General features: G+C 45.4%; 1 protein-coding gene and 1 pseudogene across 2 annotated transcripts; both read right to left on the bottom strand.

Moving 5' to 3' along the window:
- Positions 1-13,908: 13,908 nt before the first annotated feature.
- Positions 13,909-14,552, bottom strand: LOC120662366 (annotated as a pseudogene). Its single transcript, XR_005670226.1, has one exon. The product of XR_005670226.1 is annotated as a peroxidase 25-like (transcript).
- Positions 13,911-18,516, bottom strand: LOC120662365. Its single transcript, XM_039941527.1, has 4 exons — positions 18,214-18,516; positions 15,680-15,999; positions 14,829-14,973; positions 13,911-14,725 (listed from the first exon to the last, which is right to left on the bottom strand). The coding sequence occupies exons 1-4, from the start codon at positions 18,514-18,516 to the stop codon at positions 14,705-14,707; spliced, it is 789 nt and encodes a 262-aa protein (XP_039797461.1). The 3' UTR covers positions 13,911-14,704.
- Positions 18,517-27,465: the final 8,949 nt, after the last annotated feature.

Raw genomic sequence — 27,465 nt, 5'->3', positions numbered from 1 at the left:
ACGCCGGTTGATCCGATGATATGCAAATTGAACTCGCCGGTTAAACGCCGCTAACACCGGTTGATTGCTGGGACATAACTTCATTACGTTCACCGGTTGATCTGATGTCCTGACTTTTGCATATGCCGGTTGAACGCCTGAAACTGAATGAGCTGAGACACAACTTAGTAACACCGGTTAAACCGATGAGTTAAAACCTTTTAAGCGTCGGTTTAACCGGTGAACCCAAAAACCTTCACTCAGCTTACACTTCTATGCTAAGTCCGATAAACTTATAAAATTCAAATAAACTCAAGTTAATAGACTTGCATAGGCGACTTTACCCCTCAAGATAAATAGAATAGCACACTTGCTTAAATAATTTTCTTTTCAAACACAAGGAAAAGCCGCAAAAGCGAGACAAAGTGCCAAATAAAATGTATGAGCCTTGTCATAGGAATATTGAAGATAGAGAGCTTCAAACTCATCATGACATGACTCACTAGGCAATAACGCACCTAACACTTTGCTCTTTTCACTTTTCATGAATTAAGATCTTGTATATGAAACAAGTCTCATTTTCATCAAGTGATCTCCTTTGTGACCCTTACGCATGCAATGCAAGCTACAACCACATGCGAAAGAAAAGTAAATATGAAGTGCACATCTATATGACAAGAAATGCATAACAAGAATTTACAATCTACTTGTCAAGTTTGAACCCACGGGAAGCTTCTTCATGATGAGCCTTTCTTCAAGCCTAGAAGAAAACAAGTGGACCACCACCTCTAGCTAAACCCTTGCTCATCACTATCTTACCATGGTTAGACAAGTGACCTATATGTATGCATTTTTCTATATGACATGGCAACTTACATGACGTTTGCCGCATCTAGCATGTTAAGCTCATTCCTTAGCCTTACAAAGGTACTCTCGTCTAATGGTTTTGTGAAAATATCTGCCAATTGCTCCTCGGATCTCACACCTTGAAGAGATATGTCTCCTTTGGCTTCGTGATCACGCAAGAAGTGATGACGAATATCAATGTGCTTTGTGCGAGAGTGTTGAACCGGATTTTTGGCAATTTTTACGGCACTTTCATTGTCACAAAGGAGTGGTATCCTATCTAGTTTCACACCAAAGTCCAAAAGGGTTTGCTTCATATATAGGATTTGGGCACAACATGCACCGGCCGCTATATATTCCGCTTCCGCGGTGGACAAAGCCACGGAATTTTGCTTCTTACTTGACTAGGAAACTAGAGAACGCCCAAGCAAGTGGCAACCCCCGGAGGTACTCTTGCGATCCACACGGCTTCCGGCAAAATCCGAATCCGAGTATCCCAAGAGATCTAAGCTAGTGCCTTTGGGGTACCACAAGCCTATGCTTGGGATGTGCTTGAGATACCGAAGGATCCTATTCACAGCCGAGAGGTGTGATTCCTTTGGGTTAGCTTGAAAGCGGGCACACAAGCACACACTAAACATTATATCGGGCCTAGATGCGGTAAGGTAAAGCAAAGACCCTATCATAGAACGATAAAGGGATTGATCAACCGATTTACCGTCCACATCCAAGTCGAGATGCCCATTAGTTGCCATGGGTGTCTTGATTGGCTTGCACTCATCCATCTTGAACTTCTTCAAGATATCTTTAGTATACTTTTCTTGATGGATGAATGTCCCTTCCTTCAATTGTTTGACTTGAAAACCAAGGAAGAAGGTCAATTCGCCAATCATGGACATCTCGAATTCCCTAGACATCATGGTAGCAAACTCATGGCTTAGTGAATCATTAGTTGAGCCAAAGATAATATCGTCAATATAAATTTGACAAATGAAAAGATCCCCGTTGACGTCTTTTGTGAACAACGTGGTGTCCACCCTCCCGATCTTGAAACCTTGCATGATTAGGAAGTCATGAAGCCTCTCATACCAAGCCCTTGGAGCTTGTTTGAGCCCATAGAGTGCCTTGTGCAACCTATAAACATGATTAGGATTCCTCGGATCTTCAAACCCGGGAGGTTACTCAACATAAACAAGTTCGTTAATAACGCCATTTAAGAATGCACTTTTCACATCCATTTGGTACAACTTAATGTTATGATGTGAAGAGTAAGCAAGAAGGATGCGGATAGCTTCAAGTCTTGCGACCGGAGCAAAAGTTTCACCAAAATCCAAACCTTCAACTTGAGAAAACCTTTTTGCCACAAGTCTTGCTTTGTTGCGTATCACCACCCCATGTTCATCTTGCTTGTTTCGAAAGACCCACTTGGTGCCAATTATATTCTTGTCTTTCGGAGGAGCTTCGAGGACCCAAACTTCATTGCGGGTGAAGTTGTTCAATTCTTCTTGCATGGCCATCACCCAATCCGAGTCCTCAAGTGCTTCCTCTATGCTAGTGGGTTCAATACAAAAAACAAACGAGTAATATTCGCAAAATGAAGCATGCTTAGAGCGAGTTCTTACTCCCTTGGAAGGACTACCAATGATTTGACCAATTGGATGATCCTTGGAGATGCGACCATGCTTCACTAGCGGTACTTGCGTGGATGCTTGTTGGGGTGGATCATGGGTGACTTGTGCTTGTGGTGGAACACTTTGCTCTTCTTGTTCTTGGACTTGGGGTGTTGGCGTTGGCACATCTTCTTGAGCTTGTGTATCATCTTTGTCTTGATCTTCATCCACTTGGGGTGCCGTGGAGGTGCTTGGTGTAGATGAGGAAGGTCCTCCCCCTTGATCATTGCCTTCATGCACCTCTTCCGGCTTGATATCCCCAATGGACATCTTCTTCAAAGCTTCATCAATCTCGTCATCACCTACATTGTCATATCCAATAACCTCCTCTTGGGAGCCATTAGATTCATCAAACTCCACATCACATGTTTCTTCAACTAACCCGAAGGTTTGATTGAATACTCTATATGCTTTGGAGTTTGATGCATAACCAAGAAAGAAACCTGCATCGCATCTACTCTCAAACTTACCGAGTCTTTTCTTCTTATAGATGAAGCATTTGCAACCAAAGACTCGGAAGTAGGATATATTTGGTTTCTTCCCGGTGATGAGCTCATATGGAGTTTTCTTGAGGAGTCGGTGGGGATACACTCGGTTGGATGCATGACACGCCGTATTGATTGCTTCTGCCCAAAACTTCTCGGACGTGCCATAATCATCCAACATTGCTCTTGCTAGAGTGATGAGTGTCTTGTTCTTTCTTTCCACCACTCCATTTTGTTGAGGCGTGTAGGTGGCGGAGAACTCATGCTTGATGCCCTCTTCATCGCACCATTCTTCAATCTTCATATTCTTGAACTCGGTGCCGTTGTCACTCCGGATCTTCACAATTGGGGAGTTGTACTCCCTTTGAGCTCTTCTTGCAAATGTCTTGAAGACTTCCGGAGTTTCACCTTTATCGCCTAGAAACATGACCCAAGTGTAACGTGAAAAATCATCAACGATTACTAGGCAATAGAGATTACCACCAATGCTCTTGTATGTAGTTGGACCAAAGAGATCCATGTGAAGTAGCTCGAGCGGCTTGGAGGTAGACAACATCGTCTTGATGGGAAGATGTGTTGCAACTTGCTTCCCGGCTTGACATGCTTTGCATAATTTGTTCTTGTCAAAGGTAACGTCCTTCAAGCCGGTGATCATCCCTCTCTTGTGGGCTTTCTTGAGGTTGCTCATGCCAATATGAGCAATTCTTCTATGCCAAAGCCACCCAAGAGACGACTTGGTGAAGAGGCATGTCATGGTGCTTGTTTGCTTTGAAGAGAAATCCACCAAGTAAATGTTGCCATGCCTAAACCCCGTGAATACCAATGACTTGTCTTCTTCATGAGTTACTACAACACCATTCTTGTCAAAGGTACACGTTAGTCCAAGATCACATAATTGAGCAATAGAAATAAGATTAAAGCTAAGTGCTTCTACGAACAAGACATTAGAAATAGATAAATCTTTAGAAATAGTTATTCTACCCAAACCTAAGACTTTCCCCCTTGAGTTATCACCATAGGTGACATGTTCATGATCGCTGGGGTCTTCAAGAGAGGTGAACATACTATCATTGCCGGTCATGTGTTGAGAGCAACCGCTATCAAGTACCCAATGTTTTCCACCGGCTTTGTAGTTCACCTACACACATGAGAATTCATTTTTGAGTTTTAGGAACCCAAACAAGATTTGGGCCTTGCACATATGTGACAAGAGCTTTTGGGACCCAAAGTTGCTTGGGGAGCTTCCTCTTTGACTCCTTAGCAATCTTGCCAATGAATTTGGCCTTCACCTTGCCCTTCACTTTACTCAAGAGAAAATGGTTATTTTGAAACATTGATGAGTAATTCTTAGGTAAAGTGGGAAGAGGGCGTGATGGTAAGGTGCACTCCCTAGTGTGGTGCCCGGTGACTTGGCAATATTGGCAATATGAACCAACTTCCTTGATGAAGGTAGTCTTGATCTACGGAGAAGGAGTGGTGCCTTGATTTGGCTCCGGAAATGAACCAAGACCTCTCTTGCCATAGTCACGTGCATTGTTGAAGAGAATTTCCTTGTGGATGTATTCTCCTCTTGAGAGCTTCTCCACACTACTCTTGAGGCTTGCCACTTGATCCATCAATTCCTTTTCCCTTGAAGGAGCAAGCTCGGGCACAATATTAGTGGCATTTGCATTAATGAGTAGGTCATCACATGAAGTAGAAGCATTGATCTTTTCAATAGTTTCATTGACAAAGTTCTCAAGACTTGGGTCAATTGTTTCATAGGCAAATTCAAGTTCTTGATATTTGTGAGCCAACTCTCTATGCTCTTGTTTAAGCTTTTTGTGGCTCTCTTCAACTTGCTTAGCAAGTACAATTGACTCATTGTGCTTTTTGAGCAAGTCATTGTACTTGCCAAGGAAATCGGAGTGGGCAAGCTCTAACTTGGCATGAGTGCTCTCAAGAATCTTGACTTTGCCCTTTTCCCTCTTGATAACGGATGTATACTCATTAATGAGGTTAGTGAACTCATAAGGGTCAAGCTCTTTATCACTATCATTGTCACTATCCACCTCACATACCTTTGTTTTACCTTTTGCCATGAGGCACATGGGAGGTGGAGGTAGCGATGATTCTTCATTGGTGAGGGCGATGGTGACGATATCTTCTTCCTCATCACTTGACTCTTCGCTTGACGAGACATCGGTCACCCACTCTTGTTTTTCTACCAAGAAGCTTCTCTTGGTGTTGCCCTTTTTCTTCGGGAAGAGCTTGGTCTTCTTGTCTTGGCTCTTCTTCTTCCCAAATTTCTTGTTTTTGTTCTTCTTCTCATCTTCATCATCATCGCTTGAATCATGGCGATGCTTGCTCTTGTTGTCCTTCTTTCTTTTGTCCGGTTTGGGGCAATTTGGAGCAATGTGACCTTTCTCTCCACAATTGTAGCAATTTTTATTCTTGACATCTCCTGATGGCCGGAACATTCTTCTTTTAGGGTCAAAGTTGAAACCCTTTTTGTTGATCTTGTCATTCAAGCGTGTGAACTTTCTCATCATGAGAGCAAGTTCTCCATCATCTTCTTCATTGGATGAGCTCTCATGATGATCTTCTTCTTCATTGCTTGAGCTTGATTCTTGCTTGACCATCTTGAGCTTGCGGTGCTTGTTTGCCTTGGTTTTGAGAGCAATTGACTTGCTTGTAGTTGGCTCTTCGGACATACCAAGGATACCCATTTCATGAGGGTGAATTTCGCCCACAAGCTCTCCCACTTCCATTGTATCAAGATTCTCTTTCTGAAGCATAGCATTGATGATGTTATACTTGGGCTTCGGTAGGAGCATGAGAATCTTGCGGTTGATGGAGCCACTGTCAATTTTAGAAACTTCAAGAGCATTAATGTCCTTGACAATGACATTCAAGCAAGAATACATATCATTGCAATTTTCATGAGCTAACATCTTAAAGGAATCATATTTAGCTCTAAACAAGTGATATTTTTGCTCACGAACTTTTGTAGAGCCATCATGAATTTCAATTAGCTCTTTCCATATATCACTTACTAAGTCCATGTCATTTACTCTAGTAAAGACTTCCTCACTAATGGCTTCGAAAATTGCATTTCTAGCCTTTGCATTCCACTTTAGTTGTTCCGTGGTGGGAGTTCCGGTGAACCCGGTTTTTGTTGCCAACCACACTTCGGGGGCAATCGCATCAAGGTATGCGGCCATGCGAACTTTCCAATAGGCAAAGTTCTTGCCCTCGAAGTGAGGCGGCGAACCACCCATCTTGGCCATAGCTCTAGGCGGTGAAGCCTAATGATCCAAATGAGCAATGAGGCTCTGATACCAATTGTAAGGATCGATGGACCAAGAGGGGGGGTGAATTGGACCTTTTTCAAATTTCTAAAACGAGGTAAAGCAACCTTAACCTATGCAATACTAGTAAGGCTCAATTCACCAATCGGCCAGTTAAGCAAAACTACACAAGCTTACAAAGATTCAACTAGATAAGAAACTAAGCAAGGTAGAGCTAAGCTATGATCTCTAAGGTCAAGCACATGAATAATTGCATGAAAGTAAGTGCTTGAAAGTAAAGAGTGGGCAAGAGACAACCGGATTTTTTCCCGTGGTGTCGATGTGTTGCCACACACCCCTAATCCACATTGTGACACTCACTAAGAGTCTTGTCACCTCCCAAGTCACCGAGACGAGGGCGCTCACTAAGAGTCTCCGTTCAACATCCCGGCGTGGTGGAGCTCAAGCCACGTACAAACTTCTTCGGGCTCCCACAATCGTTGGCAAGCTCCGGAAGAAACACCTTCAATCACCAAGATCGCCTAGGTGCTGCCAATCACCAAGAGTAACAAGCTAGGGCCTTCACTTGAGCAAGAACCGATCACCAAGAACGGATGCACACAAGCTTCTCTCTACTCAAGTCCTTAGTCTTGCTTCTTGATTGATTGAATGAACAAGTATTTGAAAGATGAAGCTCAAGGTGGCTCTCAACAATGTATGAGTGTATGAATATATCCTGGTGTCAAGAGAGTGCAAAATGACCCATTGGAGGGGTATATATAGGCAGCTCACACGAATAGAGCCGTTGGAGAAAAGCTGCCAGAAAACTGCGTAGCGCCGGTTAATCCGACGTACCTCCAATAGTCAGCGTCGGTTTAACCGATGAATGCAAACTGCCCATTCTGAAAACTAGCCGTTACAACTTGGGCAGATTAACCGACGTATCATTGGTTTAACCTGTGAGTGTAGTTGTCCACTGATCAACTGAAAAACCAAGTCTCTGGATAACTGCACCGACGTTAACTCAAAACCATCGTCGGTTTAACCGGTGAGTACTACTTCAGAAATCCCTGGAAAAACCATCTCACTGGTCAATTGCACCGACATCTCATTTCAAATAGCATCGGTTTAACCGGTGTATAGAACCTTGAATCACCCTGGAAAAACCAACTCTGGACTAATGCACCGACGTTAAATTCAAACACGTCGGTTTAACAGGTGTATTGACTTGTCCAGACTCTGCTGACTTCGTTTAACCGACGTATAGAAAAGTGAAAGCGTCGGTTAAACCGGTGTTAAAGACTTTTTCTGATTTTGCCTTTTCTGATTTGAGTCTTGAATGAAATCCAAATATTCTTGAGATATAAGTTGAAAACCACTTATTTGAACTTCTAGGAACCTGAGTGACCATAGTGTGCATCCATTTTCAAATGACCATGTCCATGCTCAAGTTACTTGGCCTTAACCCCTCTTAATAGTGCGATCACTATAAAACTATAAAACCTATACTAACCTAAGTGTCCTTATCAACCTTATGACACTTAGGACTAGAAAGATCCTTAGTCTTGACATATAATTGAGTTGAATACCGAGATCGCCTTTTTGAATAAAGAAATTTAGGGGCCTCTTTTGACATATGACCAAATGAGCGATAATGATCTATTAAGCTGCACAAACTCATTAGTCACAATAATGGTTGTCATTAATCACCGAAACATACCTTGAGGGCCTAGATGCTTACACCAAGAACTGGACTTCCTTGAGTCAGGAATCACATTTACTGAATTTGGCGTACAGCTTGTGCTCCCGCAGGCGCTGAAGCACAATGCGGAGATGCTCTGCATGTTCTTCCTCATTCTTGGAAAATATCAGAATGTCGTCAATGAAAATCACGACGAACTTATCTAGCTCAGGCATGAATACCGAGTTCATGAGATACATAAAATGAGCAGGGGCATTGGTTAGCCCGAAAGACATGACCAGATATTCATAAAGCCCGTATCTGGTGGAGAAAGCCGTCTTGGGAATATCTTCAGCTCTGATCTTTATCTGATAATAACCTGAGCGGAGATCAATTTTTGAGAATACCCGGGCCCCGAATAGCTGATCAAATAGGACGTCAATCCGGGGAAGTGGGTATTTATTCTTGATTTTGACGGCATTCAAAAGTCTACAATCCACACACAACCTGAGGCTTTCATCTTTCTTTTTCACAAAGAGTGCAGGACAGCCCCAAGGTGACGTGCTAGGATGGATATAGCCTTTATCAAGTAGTTCTTGTAATTGTTTCTTTAACTCCGCCAACTCATTGGGTGGCATCCGATAAGGTCTTCGGGAAATTGGTGCCGTTCCCGGTTGCAACTCAATGGCAAACTCCACATCGCGATCAGGTGGCATTCTCGGCAAATCCTCCGGGAAGACGTTCGGATATTCGCATACCATGGGTATATCTGATAACTTCTTGTCCTCGGCGTGATTCACCGTATGGACCAACGGGGTGGAGCTCGCGAGAGACAAAGTCATCAAACCATGGACAGGAGAATTAATGTGCACAGATGAAGAAACAGTGTCAAGAATAACTCCATGAAATCCCATCCAATTCATGCCGAGAATAATATCCATCTTCTGGGTTGGCAACACTATAAGCTGGGTGGCAAATTTTTTCCCCTGTAACTGCAAGGGAACTTGTCTAACGAGTTGATTAGTAATCAAGTGCCCCCCGGGTGAGTGAATATTATATGGCCTAAATATGCTCTCCACTTCTAACCCCAGTCTGCTTATACATTCTTTGCTAATAAATGTGTGAGATGCCCCAGAATCAAATAGCACAGTAACGGGTTGTCCGTTAATAGAGAATGTACCCGACATCACTGGTGCTCCCTCAGGGATGGCCTCGAAGGTGGTATAGTGCACTTGTCCTGATTTGAAATGAGCCACTTGCTGCTTCTGACTCTGCTGGCTGGACTGCTGGCCCTGCTTCGGTGGCATCGGACAGTTGCGTGCGAAATGTCCAGGCTGCCCACAGTTGTAGCACGGGAATAAATTGGGGCGCATCCCCGGCTGCTGCACCCATACTTTCTGCTCACCCTGCTGAGGAACAGGAGGTCTGGCTGTCCCCTGTGATGATGTGTATTGAGGGGGCCTGTATCCCCACTGCTGCTGTGGCTGGTGCTGAAAAGGGGCTCTCTGTGGGCCCGACTGTACTAGGCGGATCCTCTGAGGAGCGCTGCCAGAAGATCCCACAGCCGGTGTCTTTCTCTTTTTCTCCGCCTTGTGAGCTAGATGGGTGTCCTCCTGAATGATAGCCCCATTGACTAGCTCACTGAAACTGTCGAACCTGACCATTGCCAAGCGATCCTGGAGCTTGCTACTAAGCCCCTGCCTGAAACAGGCCTGCTTCTTCTAATCGGTGTCCACATGGTACCCGGCATACTGTGATAGAGTGTTGAAGGCCTGGGAATATTGTAGCACACTGTTATTGCCCTACTTCAGGGCCAAGAACTCTGTGAGCTTCCTTCTAATCACCCCCGCTGGAATGTGATGTGCCCTGAAGGCTTCCTTGAACTATGCCCAAGTGAACCGGGTGTCCGCGGGGAATATTGCCACATAATTGTCCCACCATGTGCGTGCTGGGCCCCTAAGCTGCTGAGCGGCAAATCCTGTCTTGTCCCCATCATTGTACGGGTGCAGGGTGAATTTGGACTCGATAGTCCGAAGCCAGCTGTCTGCCTCCAGTGGTTCATCCGCCTTATGGAAGAGCGGTGGTTGAGTAGCCAGGAACTCTAGATATCCAGGAGCAGGCGTCTGGTGGTGATGTTCAGGCTGCGGCGCTCTGTCCTGCGCCACAAGCTCACAGAGGAGTGCCGTCTGCTCATCGCGTCCGGTGAGCATGGCCGCAATGGCCTGGGCCAACTCAGGAGGGTTTGGTGGCTCTCCCATTCTGCATTCAACCATGATTGGGTTAGTTACATTTTTCTGATTACTTAAGAAAAATCTTGACTGTAGCTAACATCTGAATCATGGAAGAAATCGCTGAAAATCAATTATTTGAACACAACTTAGGGGTCTCTGTCTGCGCTCAACCGGTCAGACCGGTGCAACCGACCGGTCAGACCGGTCTGCTTGGCTCTGCATGGGCTCTACGTAGATCAACCGGTCAGACCGGTCCCCAGCAGAAATAAACTTCTAAGTCCTAACTGTGCACCAACCCCATAATTCAAATTATTTTCTGCAAATTTGGAAATCACGATGCCATGATGCATGATATAATACATGAACTCCCGTGCCAAACTTTCACATCCAACCAAAAATTTAAATGCCATGATGCATGATGCATGAGCGTCCTACGTTAACCTCTCGACCAAAACTGAAACCCTACTTATGACTCTAGCACTTAATATATATCTAGGGCTTACTTCGCATAATTCCCAACCATACTACTTAACTACTTCTCACCCTAAGTCAGAATTTCATTTTTAGTTTGTAATATTCAAAAATTAATCATGCTCGTACCATCCCCAGTGCGTTTCGGCTCTGATACCAGCTGTGACAGAACCGCCAAATTAAAACTCTAATGAAGCGTAATGGCCGTCATTTGAACACATCGGGCACACTAGCTTAACGGCTTAATTTGGCGATCCTTTCTCAACCCACGGCCCGATCGAAACATCACCGGTAGTCCCACGCGAAGGTGGGCGCATATGGTACAAGCACGCCATATTACTTGAAAATATAAACTCAAAGAAAATGAACAATAAGTTTTACAAACCGAGTTCAAATGTATGCCATTAATTTACAAAACTTTACAATAGAAGGTCTGAAGTTCGAAATCAAAAGATCCTACATCTACCCTAGCTTCCATCAGTTCAGCACTTTCAAGACCGGTCAGATCGGTTCTACCAACCAGTCGGACTAATCAGCACTACCTGCCGACCCTACCGGTCAGACCGGTCCCACAGACCGGTCAGACCGGTCTGTGCAAAATAGAAAGGCTGCACACTCAGCCCCAAGTGTACAACTCAACAAAGCCCTAGCCAAAGGGTCCCGCTCCTCGACCTGCCTCCCCTCTGCATCCCGGCGGATGAACTTGACACAACAGAGGCAGAAGTCGACGTCCGGGTGTCCTGTAATAATAAATGTGGCAACAAACCGTGAGTATTCTAATACTCAGCAAGGCTTACCCGACCAGTGGGTATAACTTAGCCCACATAACTAGACATGCAAGGCTTTTGGCTAGTGGTTATTTTTGCAGAAAGAGCGACTAAAGTAGTTTCCTTACTTTCATTATTTTAGCTCCATGTTCTATATAAATGAACTCTCATCTAATATTTGCATAGACCCATTATAACAATCATGGTGGTGCAAGCAAAAATAATTCAATGTACTCAATATTTTATATAAATATACATAACTCACATTCTAACATTTTGCTATGATGCAGCAAAGAAATCAAGGCCCTCATAACCACGAGACACGGCGAATCGATCCGATTTAACCTTGCAAGGTGGACCTAACCAACACGGCACGCATTTGCCCCGTCGGACTATACATGCCAACCATTCCCCTCCCTGCCTCGAACTACAGAACCGCCCCACTTGCATATAGTCAGCCGAGCCCTACGAGAGACCACCAAAAGTAAACATATGCATCCCGATTCTCCGCGGCCACTCGACTCGCCCTAAGGGGTGGGTAGAAGTTTTGTACTTTCGAAGCAAGGCAGTACTCGGCTTACTGGTTTCGACTACCTCCTACTCCCGGCATGCGGTTAGTACAATTCAATCCCCGATCAGCACTGTCGACAACGACCGGTCCTTAATCGACTCAGACGGGGCTAAGGCACCTAGGAACCCTGTCCTGCGGCCATACCTATACATCATCCCCGCCCGGTCTCATATCTCCATATCCATTTCAATACTCAATACTGTAATATAAGTAGACATAACCTATGTCTCGCGAGTAACTGGAAATTACTCGACTTCTATATATCCTATATCTCGCGAGTGACAAGAAGTCACTCGACTTCTACCGAGAACTCTTAAGCATAGCATTACTATCATCCTATCATACTAGTATAAACTCAAGGAAACCTAGAGACCACGCAACTAGGGTTTCAACCAATTTCTATACGTAATGCACAAATTATATATATATATATATATATATATATATATATATATATATATATATATATATATATATATATATATATAGATGTCATAATTTAAATTAATAGGTTGTGCTCCGGGGCTTGCCTTGCGTCTGCTGCTCAACACTGGGGTGAGTTGGGCCTTGGGCTGACTCCCCGCGAACCTCCTCCTGTAGGGCTTGCCCCTGCGGCTCCGCAACCACCTCGTATACGAACTCATCCGCCGCGGCTGCTACATGTATGCATATGCATATGACATGAGAATGCGTGCATGACTTATACAAATTACTAGCAACTAATAGCCAAAATAATTTCTAACCGATTGTACCCACTACCCCGACTTTGCACCCTCTCAGCCAACCCCCACTGGTCAGTCCGGTCACGCTAACCCAGCCGCATCACCGGTCAGACTGGTCACTCCGACCGGTCAGACCGGCCCCAACCAGAACAGAAGTTAGAATCCATGACGCGGTGAAAATCGTCCACCAATTCTAAAACCTTCTAGGATCTAGTCTAGGGGTTCATGTGGATGCATTTGACAAGAGGAAACCACCTAAAATCTTCTAGAACAAGAGATCGATCCAACCCTAACCTTTTTACCTTGAATAGCTCGTCCCCCACAAAGAACTTGGGATCCCGCGTCACCCCATGGAGGAGAACTTGGGGAAGTTGGTCCTCAACCGATTTGAGGCTCTCCCCGCCCTTGGAATCCAATGGAGAGGAGGGATTTGGAGGTGAGGGTTTGAGGAAGAGGGGGGAAGGGCACGGGAGGGTGAGGGAGAGAGAGAGCTGGGCGTGCGTGAGAGAGAGAGAGGGTGTGCTGTTGTGAGAGTGAGAGAGAGATTTAAATGTTGTGGGCCCAAAACCACCAACTCGCACTCGACCGATCAGACCGGAGCCTAGACCGGTCAGACCGGTCCGGGCTGAACTGGGCAGAATTTGCTAAAAAGTTTCCCTCCAGTGGTTTGTGGCGCTAATGACCGTAATTAGTCTTAATGACAAGTAATTAACACCTGAGGTGTTACAATGGGGCGCTTAGTGAACGGGTTTCTTGGGAAGAGGAAGAACCGCACAATGTGAGGTTGCGATTGGGGTCCTTGGGCTGGAGGTGTTGATTTGGGAATGAGGAAAACATACGTAGTCAGGTGGAATTTTCCCTTCTATATCTCCTGTGTGCATGCTCAGTAGTTTGGTAATAGTCGAATCAGTGGTCGCAGCGTGTAATACACTGAAATCCAAAATTGATCCCTTTATTGGTGGGGTTTGTCTTTTATTTCGGCATTTTGCACTGTGAAGTTCAGATTGCCTTAACTTGGTATGATGCCTAGTGCTTCTTTTGGTAAATCCCCATGGAGAGCCCAGCACTTAGGCCTAGTTTGGCAGCAAGAGGCATTTTACCCAGGGATGGGAACCCCCGAGGGGGATTTTCCTGGCAGTTGAGAACCCCCTCAATTCCATGGGGGAGAAATTCCCGCTTGGGATTAATTCTCTATAGCCATTTGGAAGACAAGTGGTGGAAATCAATAGGACATGCGTATATTCTCAAATGCTAGCGATTAGGCACAAGATGTTGGCCGAATTATGCAGGTTACCTTCAGACACAGAGCAAGAAAGTGACAGGCAAGAAGCCACACACGCATACACCACAGGTCGCAGCCAATACTAGCAAAGAATCGTTGCATGCTGGCACCATTTGTTTCATGTCCCCAGCCGAGCACGACGTGCCAACACACGAAGCGGTTCCAGTTCGCACACGGCCAAGCCGGTAGAACTCTGCCGCCTGCGCCGCATCAGTTGATCCTGGAGCACCTCCTCCTGACCTCGCCCTGCCCGCCGGTCTTCACCGCGGCGCTGCTCATCCGCACCATGGCCCTGGGGAACTCGTACGCGAACCGGAGCCTGAGCAGGCCCCGCACATTGCCGGCGTACTTCTGCACGGCGCTCTGCGTCGCGGCGTCGCTCCACAGCTGCTGGACCGACTCCAGCACGGCGTTCCCGTCCCGGACGCTCTTGAAGAAGCTCACGTCGAACGCGCCGGGGCTGTCCTTGTCCAGACCACCCGCCGGCCCGTGTCGCCGCCGGGCGGGCACAACGCCCGGAGCTGCGGCAGGAACGCCTGGCTGATGGTCGGGTCCGCGTTGCCCGTCGCCGTGAAGATTTAGCGTTCAACAGCGTCGAGAGCCAGTATATCAGCGCAGGACACCACCCCAGTGCACACGGCTTCCAGCTGAGATTTAGCGTCATCTATCACCTCAAACCCCCTCAGACCAAAATTCTACAGCGCACTCCTTTCAGAGGACGCTCCAGAGATCAAGATCGAGCATCGCACCCCTGCAAAAGTAATCACAATTAACAATTGTCAGACAGGAAGAACCGAAGAATCCCCAAAACCCAGAAGCAGCAGCAGCCTGAGCAACTGTCAGATGGAGCTAACCTGAACGAAGCAGTCATGGAAATGGAGTCTGAGCAGGGCTGGGGCAACAGTGGCATCCTTGTCGTAGTACTGCTCGACGGTCGACCTCACGATATCCTCGGCGTCAGGACAGTAGGAGTCGTAGAATCTGATCTGCAGGCCTTGGCTGTGAACAAAGGTCCCTCTCAGCAGGAGCAGAGCAGTGAACAGAAAGAGAAGAGCCACCATTTCTGATGCTGCCATGGTCAGCTCAGCTCTGAATCTCTGATCAGTGCGAGTTATCACTCGGGAACAATTCTGATTGTGGCAGTCCTTTGTGATCTGATAGCTCGTTATATAGCGTCACTGAGCTTGTGCTACTCTCTATCATCCAATTGCTATAGCCATTTCGTGATCGTAGTGCAGTAGCTAGTGGATCATGCACTACTGAAAGATGTGGTTTACAGGTAGTATGCAGAGTTGCAGGTCCGGATGCAATGGCAATCCATTACTAATCAGTGCAAGCAAGCGGCAAGCAAGCAAGGCCGCGACAAGCATGTTGCCAGCACCATTACTCATTACACATGCAAAGAATATAGTCATGTAGTACAAAGAGTATAAGCAAAAGCAATCTTTTTTTCTGAATGCATGTACGCTTTAATTCCTGCATATATGTAGAATAATTACTATCCAGCCCAGAAGGATAACAGGGTTACGGACCGGAGCAAGGTCAAATGGTAATGCAAAGAACCCTCTACACTGAAGTCTAAAGTGTAGTTAATCCTGCTACAGCTACCTAAAGCAAGGCCATGTTTCAGTTCACTGAACCACGATCTGATTTGCTTCACGAAAATGTGCAGAACCTGCGCAAGGTCATAGCTGAGAAAGTGTACCCAAACATGGGGATAAAGGAGTCTGAGGTGTTCATCTCGGACGGAGCGCAGAACCTGCGCAAGGTCAGTTTGAAGGCGGCGGCGGCGGCAACAACAGCAAGCCGCAGTCCATCTACGAGGTGCCCGGCGCCCGGGAGGTGGCCATCGAGATCTGCTCCTTCTCCAAGTTCGCGGGGTTCACGGGCGTCCGGCTCGGCTGGGCGGTGGTGCCCGGCGAGCTCCGCTACGCGGACGGCTCCCCCGCGGCGCCGACTCGCCCTAGCGGGTGAAAGAAACCGGAGGCACAGGGAGATGCGTGGTGAGGGGAAGGGGAGGGGGAACTACCTGATGCAAAGGATGTGGTTGCCGTAGAGACGCCGGCGAAGGAGACGCTGCCGTCACGAGGTCGCCGGAGGAGATCGGCAGCCGGAGGAGATCGGCAGCCGGTGGCGGCGCTCTCCCGCTGGACTCCTCGAGTCGTGAGAGACGGGGAGGGCTCCCCGGTGTCCACAGGCCGGGAACTATTCCCCGCGGGAATTGGGCTCACCCGGGCCGGAAAACCCCAAGCAACGGGCTTCCAAAGGGACCTTGTGGACTCCGTGGGGGAGAATCCCGCGTGGGCTGCGGGCGCGGGGAAATGGCCGGGATCCTGGCGGGGAAGGCTGCTTCCAAACTAGGCCTTAAAGGTTAGTTATAAGAGTGTTTAGTTGCTCAATGTCTAACATCAGGAGTTGCTCTCTCCTATCAAGTTTTGGTGCCCGTTCTCTGTTCCGAGATGCAAATTAAAATCTCAACTATAAGGCGTAAAGATCATTTGTTGCATTGTGTAATCCTGCCACTTCATTGGCTGGGATTGCCAATGTTGATCACTGAGTTTGTTCAAGTTCCAATTGGCTCACTTAATTAGGAAGTTAGGAATATTCAGGAGTTGGCTCCAGACCTTAACACAATCAAACTGTATGAATGACGTGTTCGACTGTTCGGTATGTCCTATCTGTTATATCATGCTTTGGGCACAATGTTTGGCTGAATAGTTACCTTTTGAAAAGTTCCTTGTTCTGCTTGTCTCCTGAGAGCTCTAACAGATTTTCTTTATCACTGCAGCTTGTGGGTGGGTCTACTGAGAAGATGGTTCAGTTTCTGCAAAGTTCTATTGGAATCATTCATAAGAGCCATGCAGAGAGCATAGCATCCTTCGTGAAAGACAATGTTGTTCGGGAACTGAAAGAGGAAAGTGAGGTTCCTGTCATGCAACCGGCCAAGGACAGGAGAATAACCTTCTGTGTTGAGGGAAACATCAGTGTGGGGAAGTCTACCTTCTTACAGAAGATTGCTAATGAGACAGTTGAGCTGCATGATCTTGTGGAGATTGTACCTGAGCCAGTCTCAAAATGGCAGGATGTTGGTCCTGACCATTTCAACATTTTGGGGGCCTTTTATGCTGAACCGCAGAGGTATGCCTACACATTCCAAAACTATGTGTTTGTAACAAGGCTCATGCAAGAAAAGGAGTCCTGTGGAGGAATAAAGCCGCTCAGATTGGTGGAACGGAGCATCTTCAGTGATCGAATGGTATGCCTTTTTCTTTTGGCTCCTTAATTTTCTGTAGACTTATAACCAGCAGCCTTTCAGAGTAGCTCAAAAGTGATGTTTATCTTTTATTACTTCTAATCAATGGTTCAAAAGAAATGGAGATGCATAATGCTGTTCTCTTCGGAAATTATTTCTGCAAGAAATCTTGCTATTTGTCTTTACTCATTTCCTGTTCTATCTTGTGCACATGCAGTTATTTTTTTGTGCATGCCTTTCTGCAGGTGTTTGTTCGCGCTGTTCATGAAGCTAACTGGTTGAATGGGATGGAGCTTAGCATTTATGACTCTTGGTTTGACCCTGTGCTGTCATCTCTCCCTGGCCTTATCCCTGATGGATTTATCTATCTTAGAGCTACCCCTGATACTTGTCACAAGAGAATGATGCTTCGAAGTAGATCTGAAGAAGGAAGGGTCACACTGCAGTATCTGCAAGATTTGCATGAGAAACATGAATGCTGGTTACTGCCTTCTCAACATGGGGATCACAGACTATTGTCAGCAAGCCAATTGCCGTATAGCATGGACCAGCGTGAGCTATTTTAGGCGTGATCCTTGGGATCCTTGGGTTTAGGGTGGTACGGCTGCACAGGCATGTTGCCTTGTGCGCCTCCCCTGTTTTGGTTAGTTGGTTATAATAGGCAAGATCTTCCGTGATAGGGCTGTTTCCTATTCCCGTGAACATCTCTGCCTATATGTACTCGAGCCTTTGCTCCCATCAATCTAATCACAATTATTCCCAATCCATAGTCTTTCATGGTATCAAGAGTCCGGGTTGCACCTCGTATTTCTTCGCTTCCGCTCACCTAGCGCGCCGGCCCCTTGCCGTGCAGCGCCCGCGCGCCGGCCTTCCTGCCGTGCAGCGCGATGCCTGGCACTCCACCACCGTCGCCCAAGGGCGACGCCGGCAAGGACAAGGCGACTGCTGCCGCTGGCGATCTCGTCGACCCGTCTGCTTCGACCAACCTCCAGCAGGCCGAGATTGCCGCCCGCCTGGCCAAGGAAAGGGCCAGCGCCGTCGCCTTGGAGCGCCAGAAGACCTACAACGCCGCCCTTGCCCGTCTCGCCGAGGCAGAGGAGGAGGCCGCCTAGGCTACCAGCGCCCGGGACGCCGCCCTGGCGCGCGCAGATTGTGAGCGGGCGGCCGCCAAGGCTGCAGCCGCCGCCCTCACTCCCTCGCCCCATGAGGGCGAATCCCCTGCATCCGCGCCTCTGGATCTCCATGGCGCCATGCTGCTGCAGGAGGCCGCCGCCCTCCACAACCTCCATGCCCAGGCCGTTGCCGTCAGCAACATCCGGAGTCTCATCCACATCGTCCTCGACGTCGACTCTGTAGGATCAAGAACACCGACTAGAGGGGGGGTGAATAGGCGGTTTAAAATCTAAAACCAATAACACTAGAGAAATTTAATTAGTAACAAAGGAAAGCCCTATGTCATGCTATTACTATCTCTAGATGGGTTTGCAACCTAGGGTGACAAGACACAAATCAAGCTCTAGTAAAGAAAAATTGCTCAATGTAAAAGTAAGTATTAAAGAGAGCAAGAGAAGTAACCAAGCTTGACACAAGAAATTATCCCGTGGTGTCGATGACTTTCCGGTCACCCCTAATCCACGTTGAGGTGGATTCCAAGAATCAACCGCTCCTCTATCAAGAACCTCTTGATCTTGAGCCGGCTTGAATCAAGGAACCGCTCCACACCTCGATTCCACTAGAGTTGCTCTTCACCACTCCGGTGAGGTGAGCACAAAACCTCTCACAACCGAAATCGGGGCTCCTCAACAATCTCCTTGGAGGAGCTCCACGAAATCCACTTCTCCAAGCCGTCTAGGGAGCGGCAACTCCCAAGAGTAACAAGTTGATGACGCTTGCTTGAAGTATCCCTAATGCCACAAAGCTCAAACCCTTGATGCAATGGACTAGGAAGCTCTCACACTCTCAAAAATGCAATCTCTAAGCAAGTGTGTGTGAGAGAGGGATGCCTTAGCTCTAATGTGTCAAGAATGCTATCCAAATGGCCAAGAGAGACACCCAATGGCCGGGCATTGGGTATATATAGACACCCCTTCAAAAACTAGCCGTTACACTCTTTTCTGCGAAGTCGCGGACCGTCCGCGGTTCAAAAACCGGAATGTCAGCCGTTATAAACCAGTGAGTCAGAGTGCATTTAATGCGTGTCAGAACTAGCCGTTAAGCCCTGGCGGACCGTCCGCGCCCCAGTGGCGGACCGTCCGCAGTTAAGAGTTCCAACCTACCAGAGACTAACAACGTCTCTGGAACAACTTTGAGATTAGCCTGCGGACCATCCGCGCCTCAGGAGCGGACCGTCCGCAGTTTAACTTTTCAGCCCAAACCAGAGAAACAACCTCTCTGGTACAAGTTTGAAATTAGCCGGCGGACCGTCCGCGCACCATGACCGGACTGTCTGCCGTTCAACTTTGAAGCCCACACCAGTTAGACACCCTTTCTGGTACAAATTTGAAATACAGTGGCGGACCGTCCGCCCACCTGGGCCGGACTGTCCGCCAGCCCACCAGAGCCTCTGCAAGCTCTCTGGAATGGTCGCGGACTGTCCGCCCCTCTGGGCCGGACTGTCCGCCAGCCCACCAGAGCCTCTGCAAGCTCTCTGGAACGGGCGCGGACTGTCCGCCCCTCAGGCACGGACTGTCCGCCGTTACTCAGTCAGCTCTCGAACTTAGTCTATTTCAAATCTTTTCAAAACGCCGTTAGCCCTCATGCATGCAACTAGACATTTTGAGCAAAATGGCACTAAAGACCCGTCAAGCATGAGTACACAACCCCTCTTGATAGTACGGCTATCTATCCAACAAATCCGGTCACTTTTCATCCACTAAACGCCTTGTGACCGGTAAAACGCAAAAGCCCTATTTTATACCTTTGCCTTGAGTCCGAGCTTTGCTTATCATCTCCAAAACTCCATACGTTCACAACCAAATCTCTTTCACTCGTGGATCAACCTATACTCATTATCTCAAATGAATTCGTTAATCCACAAACCGTTGTCATTAATTACCAAAACTCGAATTAGGGGCCTAGATGCTTTCAATCTCCCCCTTTTTGGTAATTGATGACAACACTAAATTTTGGAGTGATAAAAGTTTTCAAGTCAACTTTATACACTAGGCATAAGGTGGACTTGGAATTGAACTTTGGAAGAACTTACTCATTTTCTTGAAAATTTCAGAATATGGTATGAATAAATTCACCAAGTTCGATGAGTAGAGAGAACTCCCCCTTGATATGTGCATATTAATTTTCATGAATACCAAGTACACATATATATATTTGAAACTTTTGACGGAGTTTTCCCTACAAGTGGAAATCGAGGCATACAAGATAGAAGATATATATGATATGAACTTTAACATGGTTAGCACAACCTCACAACCACAAGATGAACATAAATAGATAAGAGTAGCATAAACTAACATAGTTCATCACACAATACAAACCAAATGATCAAATCCAAACACAAGTCTTAAATAGAGTTCATGGAAGACACAAATAAACAAGAGTGGCAAGCGGAAGCCGAAAACGAATGATCTCCATTAGAAGTCCATGAGCTCCCCCTAGATCAAGCACTCCAAAGCCTAGATCATACACTCCAAAGCTCCTTCTCCCCCTTTGGCATCAATTTCCAATAAGGTCAAGTGGCTGGTGGAGGAGGTGGTGGTGGTGGGTAGAACGGCTGGTGCGGGTAGAACTCTGGAGGCGGCACTGGAGCCGGAAACACTGAGTAGAAATGATCAGTAAACCCTGTGAAGGCTGTGCTGAAGGCATCAAAGCGCTGCTCTAGCTGCTCCTGTCTCTGCTCAAGCTGCTCAAACTGCTCAGAGGAGGGTAAATCCTCAAAACGTGAGTCAAGAGCTGCTATATCTGAATGTAAACTATCATGAAACCCCTGCATCTGAGTCATCATAGGCTGGAACATCTGCTGCTGCATGTTCTGAAAGTTAAGGTTCATTTGACTCTGCATCTGATTAGCCAACCCCGCAATCTGAGAGGACATGCTCTCCTGCATGGATGCAAAGTATGGCTCAAAGTAGCCAGCTGGAGGGGCCCACTGCTGCTGTGCTGGAGGATGCGGTGGTGGCATGGCATGCTGAGCTGCAGCTGCTCCCATATGAGCATCATCATCACTATCATCTTGCCCTTGTGCTTCGGCATCCATATCATCTCCAGGGAAGGGAGTCAAAGGCCTCAAGAGAAAAGCATTGTCATTCTTGAAAGGCCTGAAAGGAGTGTGCTTGCTTTCACATAACCCTCTGAAGCTAGTCATAACCTTGATGATGGACATAATGTATGGAGCAAAGTACAAGTTCATCTCCATGTTAAGCCTCAAGTCTGCAAGCTGATCCATGATAAGAGCAATGACATTGATTCTATTTCCATTCATGATATGAGATATCACATTCCAATAGTGCCTTCTAACCTTGTCCTTGTTGCCACTCTTAGGCATGAATGTGACTCTGACAACTTTATTGATCACTGCAGGATGATGCCTCAGACCCTGCGTACCCCCAAAAGTTCTAGCAATTCCAAGATGTGCAGGCTCATAGAACATGGGGTAGTCATTCTCATCTAGTGGGTTTTCTAACACAACATTCATACTTTGCTCACTATTGATGAGATTATAATCCAATTGATTTGCCTCAGCAAATTGTGCAAATGTAGCACCATAGGTTCTTTTGCCAGTTGTCCACCTAAATGTTTCCTCAACCATGTTTATCTCTAGAGTGGCATAGAACTGGCGTATCACCGTTTCATTCCAATCACACCTATGCTGCAGAAAATTAGCTATCCCCATTTGCTGAAATCTATCCACTAGATCAGACATGACTTGATGTTGTCTCATATAGCCTAGGTCAATGGTCTGATGTTTGAATATATTTTTCTTAACTAGATGACCAAAGTAAACATCTTTTTGTACCTCGGTTTTGAAGAAGAGAATGTTGGTGTCATGAGGCAAGCTGAACTGATCCACTGCTCTTGCATTTGCATAGCTTTCTGCAGTCCACTGTCGGCTAGGTAGATCTAGCCCCATCAAATCTGTAACATCATTGTCAACCCCCTCAGTATCTTCCTCTGAAGACTCATCACCAATATCTCCCACTGAAGATGCAGCAGCCATCTCACTAACATTTGGAGCATAGTCCACATCATCCGAGTCATCACTGTCCCTTTATCTCTTGGAAGTCATTGCCTTCTTAATTTTTGAAGCAGTGGCCTTGATGATCTTCCGGGGTGGCCTGAGATCAAGATTTAACCATAAGAACAATTACTAAAGTCATAGAATCAATCCTTAATGATATAACTCAATTCAGCACTGTTCTGAAAAATCTGATACTAGCGGACCGTCCGCACTTCTGAACGCGGACCGTCCGCGGTTCATGAACTACCACGGCGGACCGTCCGCGTCAAGCAGGCGGACTGTCCGCGACCCATCTGTTCTGCACAGGAACACAAAATCGCCCTCATCTTTGATTCATCCACATTTTGAGTTTTGATTCAAATCAACCAACCAAATTTTAACTCTAGCAACTCCTCATCACTAGGAATAAGATCCCCCAAGTATTTGCACGAATCCATGGTCAGAAAATAGATCGGAGCATCTAACCCTAACTCTTTCCAATAAAGAAATCCAAGAACCAGAGTTAGGGATTCATTGAAATACCGAGAGGACATGATGCACTATCTTGAGAAGAGTCCGGGGATGTGCTCGGACCGTCCGGGAACCACTCCAAAAAGGCTTGACCTTGTCGTCTCCCCCACGTGCTTGAGAGAGAAAGAGAGAGAGCTTTTTGGAGGATATGTGTGGTTTGGTGGGGGAGAGTGAGAGGGACACCTCTTATAAATCAAGTCTGGCCGACCCCACCTTTCTGTCCATTCGCGGACTGTCCACGATATCCCGGCGGACCGTCCGCCTTTGAATCTTTACACTGCAGCCCGACTGACACTGCCTCTGTTGAATTCTGCACAGCCTCTGGCGGACCGTCCGCGGTCCTTTGGCGGACCGTCCGCAGTGTATTTCTGCGGTTAAGAACTTCTCTGCAGAGCCTCTAGTGAACAAGTCCCATGAACGGCGGACTGTCCGCCCCTTACCCGCGGACCGTCCGCGCTACCAAAAATCTGACAAGTCTGAATTCTGCCAATTTTCTCAATTCCAACTCCAATTTTGGATCATTGCTCATATAAAAATCCAAAAATCTCAAATATTGCATGAAAACCTTCAAATGACTTATATGAGCAAGTTTCAACAAGAATTCAAAAATAAATCGAGTAGAATCATGAAAACTCATAAATTGCTCAAAAATACCTCAAAAATTCATAAAAATGAAACAAGAAGTGCATGAAAGAACCATATGCCACATGTGCTAGTTTTCAAGCCACATTTGAGAAGTCAATGATATTTAACTCATTTCTTAACTTGCAAAACCAAGATTCATTCAAAGGCTTGGTAAAGATATCGACTAATTGATCATCCGTGCCAATACCATCAATCTTGATATCACCCTTGTTCACATGATCTCTAAGAAAATGATGGCGGATATCAATATACTTGGTTCTTGAATGTTGAACCGGATTAGAGGCAATCTTCACGGCACTTTCATTATCACATAACAAGAGAATTTCATCAAATTTCACACCATAATCTAGAAGAGTTTGCTTCATCCATAACAATTGAGCACAACAACTTCCGGCCGAGATATATTCCGCTTCGGCGGTTGAAAGAGCCACGGAATTTTGCTTCTTTGATGACCATGATACAAGAGATCTTCCAAGAAATTGACAACCACCGGAAGTGCTCTTCCTATCAACCTTGCACCCCGCATAATCCGAATCCGAGAATCCAACCAAATCAAAATGAGCACCCTTGGGATACCATAAACCAATATTAGGAGAATATTTCAAGTATCTCAAGATCCTTTTGACGGCGGTCAAATGACATTCTCTAGGTGCGGCTTGAAATCGTGCACACATGCAAACACTAAACATGATGTCGGGCCTAGATGCGGTCAAATAAAGCAAACTACCAATCATAGAACGATAAAGCTTTTGGTCAACCGGGTTACCTCCCTCATCTAGGTCGAGATGCCCATTGGTGGCCATAGGAGTCTTGATTGGTTTTGCATCTTCCATACCAAATTTCTTCAAGATATCCTTTACATATTTTGATTGACACACAAAGGTGCCTTCCTTGAGTTGCTTGATTTGAAGTCCAAGAAAGAAACTCAATTCACCAATCATGGACATCTCAAATTCCCTAGACATCATTTCACCAAATTCCTCACAAAAACTTGGGTTAGTTGAACCAAAGATAATATCATCAACATAAATTTGACAAACAAACAAATGTTTACCAATATCTTTAGTGAACGAAGTAGTGTCAACCTTACCAATTTTGAAGCCCTTAGAGATAAGAAAATCCCTCAATCTTTCATACCAAGCTCGTGGAGCTTGCTTAAGACCATAAAGAGCTTTAGAGAGCTTGTATACATGATTTGGCTTCTTGGGATCTTCAAAACCGGGAGGTTGCTCAACAAAAACAAGTTCACTAATTTTGCCATTCAAGAAAGCACTTTTCACGTCCATTTGAAAAAGTTTTATGTTGTGAGAGCAAGCATAAGCTAATAAAATTCTAATAGCTTCTAATCTAGCAACGGGAGCAAAAGTTTCACCGAAATCCAAACCTTCGACTTGAGTGAATCCTTGAGCAACCAATCTTGCCTTGTTTCTCACAACCATTCCATCTTCATTTTGCTTGTTTCTAAAGACCCATTTAGTGCCAATAACATTATAATTCTTGGGCCTCTCAACTAAATCCCAAACTTGATTCCGGGTGAAATTATTTAATTCTTCATGCATAGCATTCACCCAATCCGGATCTCTCAATGCTTCATCTACACGGTTAGGTTCAAGAAAAGATACAAAAGAATAATGTTCACAAAATGAAGCAATGCGAGATCGAGTTTGGACACCCTTACTAATATCACCCATGATTTGATCCACCGGATGATCCTTTGCAAGAACATGATGAATTCTTTGAGGAGCAATGGGTTCTTGAGTTGATGGAGAAGGTGCACTAGATGAACCAACTTGATCTTGTATTTGAAAATCATCATTACTTGAATCTTGTACAATTTGTTGTGCTTGATCATTTGAGATAGAGGTTGAAGGATTAACTCTTGTAGAGATAGAAGGACCATCTTCATCTTCATCTTCTTCTCTTGGTCTAACATCACCAATTGACATGTTTTTCATTGCATTTCTCAAACTATCACTTCTCACATCATCAAGATTTTCTTGTTCATTATGTGAACCATTTGTTTCATCAAACTCAACATCATATGCTTCTTCAACAATGCCATGTGTTTTGTTGTAGACCCGATAAGCCTTGCTATTAGATGAATATCCAAGAAGAAAACCCTCATCACATTTGCTTTGAAACTTTGATAACCGAGTTCCCTTCTTGAGAATATAGCACTTGCAACCAAACACTCTAAAATATGATATATTTGGCTTCCTTCCAATGAGCAACTCATATGGGGTCTTGTTATGAAATCTATGGCAATACAATCTATTTGAGGCATGACAAGCCGTGTTGATTGCTTCGGCCCAAAAGCTATCCGAAACATTGTACTCGGAGAGCATTGATCTTGCCATATCAATCAAGGTTCTATTTTTCCTTTCAACAAGACCACTTTGTTCCGGAGTGTACTTGGTTGAGAATTCATGCTTGATTCCTTTCACATCACACCATTCCTCAACTCTTGTGTTTCTAAACTCACTTCCATTGTCACTCCTTACTTTCTTCACCTTGAGCTCAAATTCATTTTCGGCCCTTGTAAAGAATTTCTTGAATGTGTCATATGTATCGGCCTTGTCATGAAGAAAGAAAACCCATGTATATCTTGAGTAATCATCCACTACCACAAGACAATAGCAATTTCCACCAATACTTCTATATGTTGTAGGACCAAATAAATCCATATGCAATAATTCCAATGGTCTCTCGGTTGACATGACACTCTTAGTGGGATGAGTATTTGCAACTTGCTTTCCGGCTTGACATGCACTACAAAGCTTATCTTTATCAAACTTCACATTTTTCAAGCCAACTACTAAATCATGCTTCAAAAGTCGGTTGAGTTGTTTCATGCCAACATGACCAAGCCTTCTATGCCATAACCAACCCAAGGATGATTGAGTGAATAAGCAAGTGGACAAATTTGCCTCTTTAGTTGCAAAATCCACAAGATATACATCCTCATGTCTAAATCCCGTAAAGATGTGACCTTTTCCATCCAAGCTAGTCACTACAACATCATCTTTAGTGAAACTACACTTATATCCAAAATCACAAAGTTGAGTGAGCGCTAAGAGATTAAACTTGAGAGAATCAACTAACAAAACATTTGAGAGAGAATGATTGCTTGAGATAGGAATTGTACCAACTCCTTTGACTTTGCCACGGCTATTGTCACCAAAGATGATGTCACTATAGCCACCAACATTCTCATCTAGAGAGGAAAACATCATTTGATCTCCGGTCATGTGTTGAGTGCATCCACTATCAAGCACCCAATGTCTTCCTCCGGACTTGTAATTCACCTACAAAGAGGAAGTAACTCTTTTAGGTACCCAAACTTTCTTGGGTCCTTGAACGTTAGTGACCACATTAGTGACCAAGACTTTTGGCACCCAAATGACATTCTTTTTAGCACCATTTATAGGTATACCAACAAATTTTGCACTAATATTGCCATTTGAATTTTTCATAAGCATGTAACTTGAATCAAAGGATATGACTTTCTTGTTGGTGCAATTCTTCTCAATATGGCCAATCTTCTTGCATTTCTCACAATATGGCTTGCCACTACTCTTCACAAAAGTAGTTTTAGTTTGCACAAAAGCCTTCTTCCCTTTCTTAGGAATATATCCAAACCCTTGCTTGTTCAAGGTGAACTTTTGGCTTGCCCAACAATGATTAAACTTTGCTCTACTATCATAGCATTTTCTCAAATCATTAGTCAAGCAAGTAACCTCTTTCTTTAACAAATCATTTTCCATAATGAGAGATTTATTGCAAGAAGGGTTATCAATTTTAGTGCACAAAGAACTAGTAGAGCTAGAGCCACAAGATTTATCATCAATTAAATCACAACTAACACCAATGCTCAATGTTGCTTTTCTTT

This window comes from Panicum virgatum, chromosome 2N (assembly GCF_016808335.1).
Source record: "Panicum virgatum strain AP13 chromosome 2N, P.virgatum_v5, whole genome shotgun sequence".
Taxonomy (NCBI): domain Eukaryota; kingdom Viridiplantae; phylum Streptophyta; class Magnoliopsida; order Poales; family Poaceae; genus Panicum; species Panicum virgatum.
The sequence above is the reverse complement of the archived record's forward strand: the minus strand, read 5'-3'. Positions and strand labels throughout refer to the sequence as shown.